The sequence below is a fragment of the Artibeus jamaicensis genome, unplaced genomic scaffold, assembly GCF_021234435.1.
Source record: "Artibeus jamaicensis isolate MK-2021 breed Jamaican fruit bat unplaced genomic scaffold, CSHL_Jam_final contig_490, whole genome shotgun sequence".
NCBI lineage: Eukaryota > Metazoa > Chordata > Mammalia > Chiroptera > Phyllostomidae > Artibeus > Artibeus jamaicensis.
Genome location: NW_026521861.1, coordinates 1467822 through 1481896, shown reverse-complemented (window position 1 = coordinate 1481896; position 14075 = coordinate 1467822). Strand labels below are relative to the sequence as shown.

The 14075-nt window shown below is 44.9% G+C and overlaps 1 protein-coding gene across 11 annotated transcripts in view; it reads right to left on the bottom strand.

Moving 5' to 3' along the window:
- Positions 1 to 4226: 4226 nt before the first annotated feature.
- The window catches only part of BTRC (beta-transducin repeat containing E3 ubiquitin protein ligase), a 191103-nt gene continuing 181254 nt past the window's right edge, over positions 4227 to 14075 (bottom strand). For all 11 annotated transcript variants that reach the window (XM_053668501.1, XM_037159411.2, XM_053668500.1 and 8 more), the window contains 2 exons: positions 8156 to 8350; positions 4227 to 6376 (listed from right to left, as the gene is read on the bottom strand). In XM_053668501.1, coding sequence (XP_053524476.1) covers positions 8189 to 8350 — 162 coding nt within the window. In that variant the 3' untranslated portion in view covers positions 4227 to 6376; positions 8156 to 8188. The remainder of the gene's footprint in view (positions 6377 to 8155; positions 8351 to 14075) is intronic.

The following is a 14075-nucleotide window of genomic DNA, read 5'->3' as shown; positions in this document are numbered from 1 at the left end:
GGGTGAGGAGGACAGCAAGATGGGACCGGGAGGGTTCTGGAGAGGGGCTCTCTCTGACCCTGACGCCTGTCCCCGTCTTGCCAAGTCATGGCCAGGCCCCTCTCTTACTTGAGGCTCATTTGGGCCCTTCAGGGAAAGGGCCTCCAGTGTGTGATGAGCTCAGAGGAGGCGTCTCGGGGTGTCTGAGACTGGGACTGTAACCCCGTAAGTCCCTCCTCCTCCTGGGCCCGCTCGAGTCGAGGGGTCAGCAAGGGCACAGTTCCTGCACAGGGGTCAACAGGAAGGCCACATTTCCTAACATTCTGAACCTTTGGTGAGGAAGGGGATCATACCATGCGACCAAATGACTGGTCATCTGGTTCACTAGGTGACTGCTGGTGATGGCCCAGGAGACCCAGGGGCCACTCATGGTGGAAACAAACATGACCCTTGGGCAGTTCAGACTCCATATGATGAGTGTGGGGACAGGATGGCCCCCTCCCCCCAGGGCCTGTGTGGCCTGAGGCAGGGGAGGACTTTCCACCTGGGCTTGGTAATGACCTCACTCCCCTCAGAGCTGCTAATTGAAAGCAAGGGGTGTGGTGGGCGCAGCAGGAAGGGCTGGGGGACTGAGAGGGCTCCTGAGAGGCGCTGCTTCCATGGGGGGAAGAAAACGACTTATCCCGGCTTCAGCTCCATCTCACCAGGCACCCACACGGCCTCTCCCGCTGCTACCGAAGTGCCTTTAATTAGCAGCCTAATAAAATGCTCTTAATTGGCAAGAGCCAATCAGGAAGGAGAGGTCTCCTCCCCTTCGTCATTGCCGGTGGTGGCACAGCTATAGGTTTCAAGAGGGGGATCCAGCCCAGCCTGGCTTTGGGGAAGTGCTTCGGGGTGTGTCGGGGGCGTGTCCTAGACCCCTGCCTTCTGAGGGAAGCTTACTCTGGGTTTGAAGGTGAGACCCTAACCCCCAGGCCTAGCTTCTGCTCAGTATGGGGCTCAGGAGCCCGGCTGGTGACAACTGACTAGATGCCAAGGCCTGAGCTGTCATCGCTGCCTCTTCCCTCCCCACCCTTAACTGATAGGAGAGCTGGTGTGGTCTCGGGCAGTGTGGGGAGCTCCTCTTCCTGTGCAGGTTCCCCATCTGCAAAGTGCTCGGTCCACCCAATGCTCCGCTATTACATCTCCAGCTCGGGCACGGACCACTATGCACCGGGGCCCTGCCTCTCAAAGTCTGAGAATGCTCCCGTGACCAGTCGGTCCGGTATGACAGGCACTGAGGCCACACAGCTGACAGCACTGACGGGGGTGTGTGGCCAGGAAAGGACACTCCCACTAGAAGTCCACAGATGTAAGACAGGGATGGGTTTGTTCTGACAGGGTCCTGCTGGTGATTCCAGGAGGGGTGGGGCGGAGGGCGCTGGCGTGCCCTTGCTTCTGCCCAGGTCTGGTCTGTGGAGGGAAGTGGGTGTGTCCCCCCCCACAGTGATCAATGCCTCCTTCATTTTCACGGTTTGCTGGAGTCTCCAGAAAGTGCTCCTGAATGTGCGTTCACCCGTCAGCAGTCTTCTGACCCTCTCAGGAGGAAGTTAGGGCTCAGCCATGGTCATGGAGGGCCACGGCTGCGGGGCCCAGTTCCCCAGTCAGACACCACGCCGGCTTCAGTTTAACAGGGGACATCCATGGTACGCCGGGCCCACATTTATTCACAGCATTTGGCCCTGACTTCTCTCATCGTTTTCTCATGTCGGATTATCATAAAATGTACTTGTGCACTCTCTCAACTTGTATATTGAAAAACTCACTGTCCTACTGGTATTGGGGCAAAGAGACAAGACACTTGGAAAATTCACTTTAATCTTATATTTGTAATTTAAGTTACTTTTTTCTGAACAGTTAAAAAAACCAAACACACTACATTACCATGATTCTAGGTTGTGGACGCATCGGCACATCGACTACACATCACCGAGACACGGTCGCACGAGGCAAAGCAGTCGGCGCTCGTCAAGAGTCAAGAGAACAAAGGGCTGAACCCACGGAAAGCTCTCAGGGAAGCTCACATTTGTGGCTGGGCCTGCTCCATGGCTGGAGTCCTGTCAAAATCTCTCAGAACAGCCTGGGTTGCGCTTGAGTGACCACTGACTTGGGAAGGTATTCGTTTCCTTGGTACTCAGAGGTCTGACCCTCCTTTTCCTTCAGTGTCCAAGAAGGAAAGAGACAAAGGGGAGGTGATGCTTATAATGCCATTTATCCTTAACCACACTTATCCTTAAATGCACACAGAGCCAATCAGGAGCTGAGAAAGCCAGACGGGCGGGCTGTGGAGTTCGAAGTTTTAGAGGTCATCTGCCTCCCGCAAATTTCAGTGTCTAATCACAGGCACACAACTTCCAATAGAAGAGGTTTTAGGATATCAATGTACTAAGTGTCACATGAAACCAGGTTGCCATGATCATGCTTTTGGTTTCTCTCCTTAGGTCCAAGAATATCAAAGTCACAAATGAACGAACTATGGGTAAAAGCAACAAGAAGCAAAACCCAGCCCTATTCACCTCGGAGATGGGGAGACAGACTCAGCCTACTGGCTCTGGGTGCCCAGGTCAGACAAGAGATCCCTCCAGGAGGGGGGAGAGGAAGGTGAGGAGGAGCAAGGGTGCCTTTTCATGTTCTCCGCCTCCTGGAACATCTGTTGAAGGTGTTGCCAAATGGGGAAGGAGATCGAGATGAGGGTTAAAGTCAAACAGTAAACCTGATCATCAAGGAATGTGAGCGTCACAGGTGGGGGATATCTTCGCGCCCCCTTTTCTACCTAGATGTGCGGTGGATTCCTCCATAACTAAGCTTTTGCAGCCTAGACCCTTGGGCTGGTACTTCAGGCAGGAAGGTGTCACCATCTAAGGTAAACGGAGGACACCACGCCAGCAGTTCCAGAAAAGAAAACACTCTCCTCATTATTTCCAACAGCCCCCACCCCTGCCACCTGAGCCCTTTGCTTCCACACACAACCAAGTACTGGGTAAGGAGGCCAGCCCCAGTGCTCAGACCAATGAGTACCAAGAGACGGCCAAAGAGTGCACATTTTCTTCTCTTTAGCTTCTGATTTTACAAAAGAAAAATAAAAAAGGATTTTTCTTACTGAAGCAGAACAAGAATGGATGATTTAGGAGTCCCAGTGTCTTTTCCAGTTCAGAAACAAATTATGAGGGCCAGACTTTACAATCTGTCAGCAGAGTTCCAGAGAGTACCTGTCTCTAAAGTTTCTGGTGAAGAGTCACCAGGAAGAATTTGCCAAGGGACAAATGTGAAAGGCTTCCCATTTGCAACACACGTCTGCTTTCAAACTGCATGTAAGAAAGAAGGAAACACACGCGTGTGGCAAGGCATGCCGGTGCCGTCCCGGCAGCCCCAGGGGGACGGAGTGCCCACGTGGGCGCACAGGGCCCCAGGCGCAGGTGCGCCCGCACTCCCCGGGCCCACCTCTGAAGGGGCTCCCTCCTACTTCTAAGGAACACTCCTTGGGCCCACATGCGCGTTTCAGTGAGAACAGAGTGATCTACAAGGCAGACATTTCATGTCAGAACCCAGAGACGCCCTCAGCTCTTCTACCACTCCTTTGAATGGGCTGAGACTGTCTTTATTTCTCTTTTTTAAAAGGTCAAACTTTACATTTGTTCTAGCCCAGTTGGGGATCAGTGATAATCAATTCCCACTGAAATCATGCAGAGATGGTAAGTGGGGTTTACCTTCTCTGGAAATGAACTTCTACTCACCTGATTATTTCTTCTACAATGAACTGGTAAATGACCCCCAGAGCTGAGAAATGCGACTGACTCGAGTTTTTCAGACCACTTCACTCCACTCCCATTTCCATGAGCAGCAGAGGACAGCGTGGGGAATATCCTCCACGGAGCCAAGGGCTGCGGACTGCAGGGCCCACCCCCATCTCACTTAAGATGTACTGGACAAGCTTCAGAAGAGCCTTAGAAACAATCCACCTTCAAACCTAGATGGGAGGGCAAGCCCCCGGGCACCAATGAATATTCAACAGCTCTCACTTTAGAACAGCAGCATGTAACAGAAGGGCTAGTAAGTTATGGCTATTGGACAATATTTTAAAACTCACGCCTCTCTAATGTCTGACCTGTGTGTTCTTCAGGGCTGATGGTCCTCTGCCTCATCTGTAGCAACATCCTCAACCAATCAAAAAGGCATTAATAGTCAACACAATGAACAAGGAACCACAGTAAGTGACTAAATAGAAAACATTTCTTTGTGGCATTTGGGTAGTTGGGAAGGGAATTATACTCAGAAAATATTTCCTAGGCAATGACATATTACACTGGGAAGTACTTTCTGAATATAACCTGGGAATAAAAGCTTGAAAGCACTCACAAAGCAGAAAAGGAAAACTGTGTATGCATGCCTGCCTCCTAACACGTAGTAACAACACTCGTCCTGGGCACACCTTGGGAAGAGAACGCCTTTTTGCAAATCGGAGGGAAGAGGAAAGATGGCCGTGCTCGCCTTCGCCATCGCTGCAGTAAAGGTGGCCCGGCTGTGAGGTTACTTGCAGCTGGCTCCCACTTGGAAGTTTTCCAGCAGTTGGTTAAAAAGGGGCTTTCTTTTACTCAACTGCTTTGATCAGGGATGGAAATGAAGGGCCTGAGAGCTCAGCTTCCCAGGGAAACCTGAGACTGTGCTGTGGCCTTGGGGCTTTTGATGGGCACGCCCATGCCGCCTGAGGTGGCCGGTGCAGGTCCCATTCCTGACCCGAGAAACAGGCTGGGCACACACTGATGGCACTCTCTGTGCTCCCGGGACGGTGGCACCTGTGCCCCACACCTGAAGCCCATACAGCTGCCTTTCAAGTGGCCGGGTCAGCCCGCCCCTGGCTGAAGTCCATTTGTTTATGTTATTTACCAACTCCCAGAGAAATCTTCCTGGTCGGGGGAGAGTGGAGAGTAAAGAAGACTGGAGGGAGGGAGGAAAGGAGAAGAGAAGGCAGTCTCTGCCTCCGTACGAAACCCTGTGTGCCAAGCTTCACTCCGATCTGCTCTCTCTGGCAGCTTTGCCCTTTGTAAATACTGGATTTGGGAAAAGCAGAAGGAAGGTTCTGCAGTGCAAAGTTGAGATGATTTAGCTTGATTTTTGAGAAATGCTATTTACTGGCCTAAATGAAAAAGAAACAAACTTTTACTCCTGACCACCTCTAAAGCTACTCCGACCATGGCCTTGGCAAAGACACAGGCTCCTTGGTGCTCACAGGCCCTGGCGAAGAAACCAGAGATCTGAACCACTGTGCAGAACCTGGCAAGCGCCTGGCTCTGGCCATTCAAGCCTTTCTGTAGGCTGAGCCTTACCAGGGATTTAAGATGAAGTACAATGCTTTTTATTACACATCTAATTGTTAATGAGAGGAAATGCAATCAGCAACTCCTTTGCACACTCTACATGGAATCAAGGAGACCGCTGAGTCTAGAAAAGATGTGACCATTGATGGAGCCCAGGGAATTTTGGCTCCACCCCTCCCTCTTTGGGGAAGGGTGTCAGAAGGAGAACAGAGTTGCAAATACGATGGAAACACCGTGTCTGAGAACTCATCATTGTCATAGAAGGTCACCTGCAGCAAAAGCCTGTTTGAAATTTTGACTGAATAGCATTTAACTTTTCCAAAAAGTGTTGCATTTTCTAGCTGATTTGTCTCATGCTAGCTGAAGATACTCTGTTCATACTTCACAGGTGGAGCAGAGAAGCAGGTTGGAGGGGAGTGAGGGAGGGGAAGAGGTGCAGAAACAGAGAAAAGAGATGGAAGAAAGAGGCCCCGATCTCCTGGTGTGCTTATTCTCGTCTCTCTCGCCCCAGAGACCGTGCGGACAGCTGTCTCCTAAGTACAGTGGGGCTGTGCTGAGCTTGCTAGGCGCTGGGCCTTCTTGCGGTTCACAGGGAGACGCTGGGTGCTGTCCGGCTCCAAGCTGTACCCCGCTGTCCCCTGGAAGTGGGTCTCTCCCAGCAGGCTCTACAGGGAAACTAGTTCTTCTGCTTAACAGCAAAGCAAGAGAGATTCTGGCAAAACACTAAATATATTTATAAGTCATCTTTGTCTGGAACCAAACGAGGAAAAAAAGGTGCAGAGGGGAAAGGAGGAGGGGAAGTGAGGTGAGCTTTAAAAGTTCCAATCAGTCACGAAAGAAAAGATCTTCTGATAGCAGCAGGGAAGCAGTCAGCTGTGCTGAGCAGCCCCTCCGGAGCGACTGCAGACCAACTGGGTCCCAACAGGAGTCTCAAAGCCCCACTCCTCGGCTAGTCCGGGGGAAGTGGGTAGTATTTTGATTGTTACTGTTGTTGCTCATCCTGGTATTGGCAGATACGTTAAATACCGCAACTTTAATGAGTCCTGTGTGAAAACAGAGCACATAGTCATTAGTCCCTTTCCCTGTATTTCTCACTTGCTCTAAGAGAAAAAGAATATTAACTTAGCTGTCAATTGGGAGAAAGGCTCAGAAATCCTTCCCAATGCCTGCTCTTGGCCCCTGCCAAGTAGGAGCTTCTTTTAGAGGCTGCACGGCCTGTTGGGGGACTGGCAGGGGCTCACTGACATGTTCAGAGTCATGCAGGATGATCTGATGTCTTGAGATTAAGAGGGACCGTGTGGGTGCAGCAGCATCAAGCTTTCATCCGCTCCCTGCACAGGTGCAGCGGGTGAGGGCAGCTCTAAGGCTCTGGCCCCACGTGGCCTCCCAAGACTGGTGTGCAGGTGGTGGCTGGGTACGTGGTCTGGAGATTAAGGCAGAAGCCTTGGGAAAAGACACAGCAGCCAAAGAAAGGGGGCTTCGATAAGGACACAAAGCCTGAGACACTCTCAGGGGATGTGTATGCTGTAGGGGTGAGAGGGGAAGGGGACGTAAGCCATAAGGACACCAGGAAAAATACTACATGTGGCAGAATGCCACAGAAATCTCACGAGCAGCAAATTTTGGCAAAAGGAGGGGATAGGTAACATGATTACAATATTAATACCAATAAACCACTTTTTACTAAGGGCTTGTTAGGTGCTAGGCATTATGCCAAGCAATGAAAATTTTATATACAACGTTTCAGCTTCGATCCTCACAACAGCTCTGTGTAGTAGGTGTACCTGCAACCTTCACTGCACTAATCAGGAGACCGAGGCCCTGGGAGGTCACCTGCCCACGGGCACACAGCCAGGACTCGCGCCCAGGCCTGCCGGCTGGACTTGGCCGAGGAGGCCGAGGGACGAGGAAGCAGCATGTCCTCTGTGAGAAGTGGGCCCCGAAATGAGCCCAGCAGGGCACGAACCACCCCACTTAGAAAAGCCACTGTAAAGAGATGTGCAGAAAAGTGTGCTCAACGTGTTCTTCTGCCACAAGCACTGAGGCGAGTGTGGGAAATGATCCCCAGGGATAGTGTAGTTTTCCTAAACCAGCAGGAACTTAACGTATGTCAACTGGGTAGGACACCAGGTATGACTGGAATACACCACAACATAGTTAAAGATGAGTTTTAGGATTTCTTCCTGACTCAGAGGCCGGATGAGGACTTGAATGGTGAATACATGGAGTCCTCGGCAACTCCAGAGCTACTTCCAAGGTCAAAAGATGGTGCTTTTCACTTTTAGAGGGAGTGGGGAGTGGACATAAGGATAAAAAAGCTACCTCTTACATCCAATGACACTGACCAGGCAGAGCTGTGAGAAGTCGGCATTTTCACCATGAGATGTTCCCATTCATACATTAGATTAACTACCTGATTTAAAGGGTTTTTTTTTTTTTTTTTTTTTTTTTAAATCACAGGTACTGGTTTAATTTGGGAACTACAAAGCCACAGGCTTTTGGGTCAATTACTCTTGGTTTTGAAACAGATTCAAATTTCTTACTTTCTCAAGAATGCTATTAAATAATCGGGACAGGAATTATTAGTTCTACTGCACACAGGTCAGCTAGATCTAGTTTGAGAATCACCCAAAACTAAGGCTGGCTACCTCGATGAAGGCAGCATCCAACAGACAGCCCCGGCTCTGTCATGATGTCGGCTTCCCTTGCTTTTCACAACTTGGAAAGACAAAGGGCAAGAGAAGACTCCGTGAGCTGGCAACACCGACAGCTAATATTCCATCTCCTACTCACAGTGCTATGTACACAATTCTTTTTCATACCTGGGCAAGTATATGAGGTCAGTGTATGATTATTTATCTGGAGATATACGTGTACGTTCGAGAAGGTGAGCGGGGGGGCTCGGCTTGGGCGGCTGGGTCGTTGAGGAAGTCCCAGATGAGGATGGTGTCATCGTGTGAGCTACTGACAATCTGGAACTCATCGAACTGGAGTCGGAAAACTCTTCCCGAATGCTCCTAAAGAATCAGAAATGGGAGCTTTTGAACTACTCAAAGTCAAAAGGACAAATATTCAGCAACATGTCAAAAGGAGTCGATGATGGTAAGGCTATATAGTGCTGATCATATTCTCTACCACTTAGCTGTTTTAATGGAGAAAAAAACCTAATTTTGGATTAAAGGCAAGATGGAAAAGTCCAATACTGGGCAGTTGATTTCACGCACAACCAAAGTAATATTCACTAGAGCTGAGACGTGTCACAGAGCATGCTGGTTTCTCACTGCTAACTCTCCTAGCCCTGGGCTAAACAAGACCATTACTCATGGCCTCATCCTCTCTCTGCAGCCCCAGGATTCTTCTACAACCAGCAGCCAAGGATTGATGCGCAGTACCAAGCGGTGTGCTGGTAAATGTTTATCAATGGATTCTCCCAACTTGTAAAAGCATCTGCACATTTTCATGGTGTAAAAGTTCCTGCCCTGGCCAATTTCGAGCTATCTGTATGAGCTCAACAAGCTTGCAAAATTCTGGACAATTTACTACCTGACTCTCCTAAGCAGTTGTAGGGCATACACAGCACACCACTGCAGCACCTCAGAAGGCTTCTTGTGCCCGTTGCTAGTCAATACTACCTTCACCCCAATGGTATCAATTCACTTTTCCTGTTTTTCGATTTCATATAAATATGCTCAAAACAGTGTTCTTTTTCCTGGTTCCTTTCACTTAGCATGATAAGATTCCTCTCTGTTACTGCACGAAACGGCAGTTCATTTTTTTTTTTATTACTAGTCTACTCCATTGCCTGAACACACTACAGTGTACTGTGTCCTGTAATGGACCAACAGGCTGATTCCAGTCTTGTACTGTAAGTAAAGTCTCTATGCACATGTATGTTGATGGGCACGTGCTCCCATCTCCCCAAGGAGGGGCACCGCTGGCCCACGGAGTAGGTGTGCACTCAGTGTTAGTGGGTGTGACTAAAGTTTTTTAAAGTTCTGCCAATTTATACTCCTCTTGGCCCTGTATCAGAATTCCAGTTGCTTCACATCTTCAACAAACTGATACTGCCAAGCTTTTAAATTTTGGCTATTTTAATAGATTTGTAGTGGTATTATATTGGAGTTTTAGTTTACATTTTTCTTTATGAAGTTGAAATAGTTCCCTTTTATTCCTAGTTTGCTGAGAGTTTATCGTGAATGGATGTTACAGTTTGCCACATGCCTTTTCTGCATCTATTTATACAATCATGTGATTTTTCTTCTTATCCTTCTGATGTGATGGATTATATGAACTAATTTTTTAGTATTATACTTGCTTTTGCATAAGTAGAATAAGTCCCGCTTAGTCATGGTGTGTAACCCTTTTTATACATTGTTGGATTCAGTTTGCTAATATTTTGTGGAATTTTATCTTAATATAAGTTACATCATTTTATTAGCATATTATCACCTTTTAAATAATTTCAGAAATTTTCCTTATTGTGAAATCACTAAACCTAAGGAGAGTAACATCACACTTAAAGCTGAATCAAATGGTTTAAAATATTACCAAAAAGGCCCCGGCTGGTGTAGCTTAGTGGATTGGGCACAGGCCTGTGGACCAAAGGGTCACGGTTCGATTCCCAGTTAGGGCACATGCCTGGGTTGCAGGCCAGTTCCCAGCAGGGGACACATGAGAAGCAACCATACATTGATACTTCTCTCCCTCTCTCCTTCCCTTCCGCTCTAAAGATAAATAAAATCTTTAGAAAAAAAAAATATTACCAACAAACCCTACCTAATAAACCCATATTAGTTATGAAATTGCACATTCACCTATTATATTAGTATTTTTTGAATATTTTATTTTGAATTATGGAAATAATCATGTAACACCTGCCATCTCGGACCCTTCCGGTCACGGTAAGCAGAGCTGAGTGCACACGCTCTGCTGCGCAGTGGGTCTGCAGAGCCCTTTCACACGGCAAAACGAAAACTCCCCAGGCACCGCTCTTCTGCTTTCTGTTTGTATATGTTCAGCCACTTTAGACACCTCGTCGTGTTTGTCTTTTTGTGACTGACTTGTTTCACTTAGAATAGTATCCTCATGTTTTATCCATGGTGTAGCATTCTTTTCAAGGCTGAATAATATTTGTGTGTGCGTGTATCACATTTTGTTTATCCATTCATCTGTCGATGGACACTTGTGCTGCCTCTGCCTCTTGGCTACTGTAATACTGCTATGAACATGAATGTGCAAGTATCTTTTTGAGATCCTGGTTTTGATCTTTTGGATATAACGTATACCCAGAGTGAGAGTGCTGGATCATAATTCTATCTCTGATATTTTGAGGAACTGCCATACTGGTTTCCATAGAGGATGTACCACTTTACATTCTTTACACGGTACAAATACACTCATAGACAAGCATCTGTGTGCATGGGATGTATTGGTCTGTGGTTTTCTTTTCTTGTAATATTTTTGTCTGCTTTTGCTCTCAGGGTAATTCTGCTTCATAGAATAATTCAGGAAGTATTCACTTTGGTGATATATTCTGGAAGAGATTGTTGAGAAATGGTATAATGCCTTCCTCAAACATTTGGAAGAATTCACCAGTGAACCCATCTGGGTCTGGTGCTTTCTGTCTTAGGAGGTTTTTAATTATTGCTTCAATTTCTTTAATAGGTACAGGCCTATTCAGATTGTCTATTTCTTTTGATGTGAAAGAATAGGATATCAAGTTTGGGGCATAGAGTTGTGTTCACAGTATGTCCTTATTATTATCCTTTTAATGACCACAAAATCTGTAGTGATGCAAAGTTGTATTTAACATTCAAAAATCAATGTAATACTCCAATGAACAGAATAAAGGTGAGAATATAAGATCATTTCAATAGGTATAGATAAGTGCATTTAATGAAATCCAACATCTACTTCTAATAAAAACTCTCAGCTATCAAGGGACAGAAAGGAACCTCCCAATCCCCTGATAATGTTTACCCATGAAAACCTATAGCTACCACACATCTGTGTATATGCAAGGTACCTTTTCCCCATGATAAGAACATTCACTGTTACTAATTCTTTTGATCATTGTACTGAAGGTCTTAGTACAATAAAACAAGAAAGAGAAATAAAAGGTATACAGGTTGAAAAAAAAGTAAAAGTGTATTTCTATGTATCTGCAATGAACAATCCAGAAACTAAAATTTAAAAATACCATTTACAATAGCATTAAAAGTATGAAATACTTAGGGATAAATATGATAAAAGATGTATAAGATCTTTGCACTGAAAGGTATAAGAACATTGCTGAGAAAGTTTAAAGAGACCTAAACAGAGATACACTGTGCTCATGGATCAGAAGACTCAATACTGTTAAGAAGTCAATTCTTTCCAATACAAATTGATCTAGATTTAACATGATCCCAATGAAAATCTCAGCACATTTATTTTGGGGGGGGGTGGGACTTAATGCTATTAGATTTCATGAGTTATTAAAAAGCTGCAGTAACCAAGATAATATGACACTGACATCAAGACAAAGACAGACGGCCCTGGCTGGTGTAGCACAGTGGACTGAGTGCAGGCCTGCGAACCAAACACCTGGGGTTCGGTTCCCAGTCAGGGCACATGCCTGGGTTGCAGGCTAGGTCCCAGTCAGGGGACGCATGAGAGGCAACCATACATTGGTATTTCTCTCCCTTTTTCCTTCTCTTCCCCTCTAAAGATAAATAAATAAAATCTAAAAAAAAAAAAAAAAAAAAAAAGACAAAGACAGACAAATAAACAAAAAGATCAATGGAACTGAGTAAGTTTGAAAGTAGACCCAGATATACATGGTCAACTGGTTTTTGGAAAGGTGGCAAAGGCAAGTCAGAGGACAAATGACAGTTCTGAATAAATGGTGCTGTAATAACTGGATATCTATGCGAACTCCGAACCACCTTGTACCATCTACAAAAGTTAATTAAAAATGAATCATCATGGACCAAAATGTAAAAACTAATAAAACTATACAACTTCTAAAGAAAACACAAGGGAAATCCTTGGGACTTTGGATTAGGCAGTTTTTTTAGAGATATAATATCAAATAGGAAACCATAACAGACAAAGTTGATATATAGGGCTTAATCAAAATTAAGAATTTCTACCCTGGTTGGTGTAGCTCAATGGATTGAGTGCAGGCCTGTGAACCAAAGGGTCACCAGTTCGATACCTAGTTAGAGCACATGCCTGGGTTGCAGGCCAAGTCCCCAATAGGGGGTGCTCAAGAGCCAACCATACATTGATGTTCCCCTCTCTCCTTCCCTCCCCCCTCTCTAAAAATAAATAAATAAAACCCTTAAAATAATTAAGAATTTTTGTTTTAAAAGATTCTTTTAAGGGAATGAAAAAGCAAAATGGGTATCCCAAATATGTAAAGAAATCACAAAACTCAATAATAAGAAAACCACTTAATAAAAAAAATGGGCAAAAGATTCAAACAGATACTTCACCAAAATAGATATATGGATGGCAAATAAACACATGGAACAACGTTCAACATTATTAACATTAAGAATATGCAAATCACGAGGTACTATGAAACACTTACTAGAATAACTCAAATTAAAAAAAGACTGTACACTGAGTATTGGCAAGGATGTGGAACTCTCATGCGCTGTTGTACTGTAGTGTTAAATGGTACAACTACTTTGGAAAACAGTTTGGCTGTTTCTAAAAATATTAAACATATATTTATCATATAATTTAGCGATTCTGCTCCTAGGATTTACCCAGGAGAAATGAAGGCATACGATCACATAAAGACTTGCACATATGTTTATAGAAACTTTATTTGTAATAGTCATAAACTGGAAACAGTACAAATTTTTATCAACTGGCGGATGGATAAACTGTTGTATAAATCAGACAATGGAACACCACTCAGCAGTGAACTACTGATACATCAACAACATGGGCAAACATCAAAATAATTAGGCTTAAAGAAAAGAAGCAAAAAAGAGTACACACTCTTTTTTGATTCTATTAATTAAACCCTAGAAAATGCAAACTAATCATAATTGACAGAAAGCAGATCAGTGGTTGCCCGGTAACTGCAGCAGGGGGAAGTGGGTGGAATGGGAAGGAGGGATTACACAGGGGGCATGAGGATAAGGTCATTATCTTGGTTGAAGTGATAGTTTCATTCGTATGTACATATGTTAAAATTAATTATTAAGTTGTATACTTTAAATATGTCCACTTCATTGTATGTCAATTATATTTCAATAAATCTGTTTTCAAAAACTTAAGACAACTCAATAAATGAGGACAAGATTTGAACAGATACTTTACAAAAAAGGAACACGAAAAGATGTTCTACACCATTAATTATCACAAAATGCAAATTAAAACTATAAGCACTACAATTTACTGAAATGGCTATAACTAAAAAAAAAAACCCTGACAATAACAAGTGCTATCAAAGATGTGGAAAAATGAGCCTCTCATACATTCAGTGGAAATCTAAAATGGCATGCATTTGTAAACTCCCAAAATGTCACTTTGAAAATAGCTAAGTAGTTCTTTTAAATTTAAACATACACTTATCATAGGAGCCATAAATTGTAGTTCTAGGTGTTTACCCAAGAGAAATGAAAATAATATGTACATACAAAAACCTGTATGGGAATGTTTTCAGTATCACCAAAAACTGGAAACATTCCAAATGTCCTTAAACTGGTGAATGAATAAACAAACTGGTTTATCCACACAATG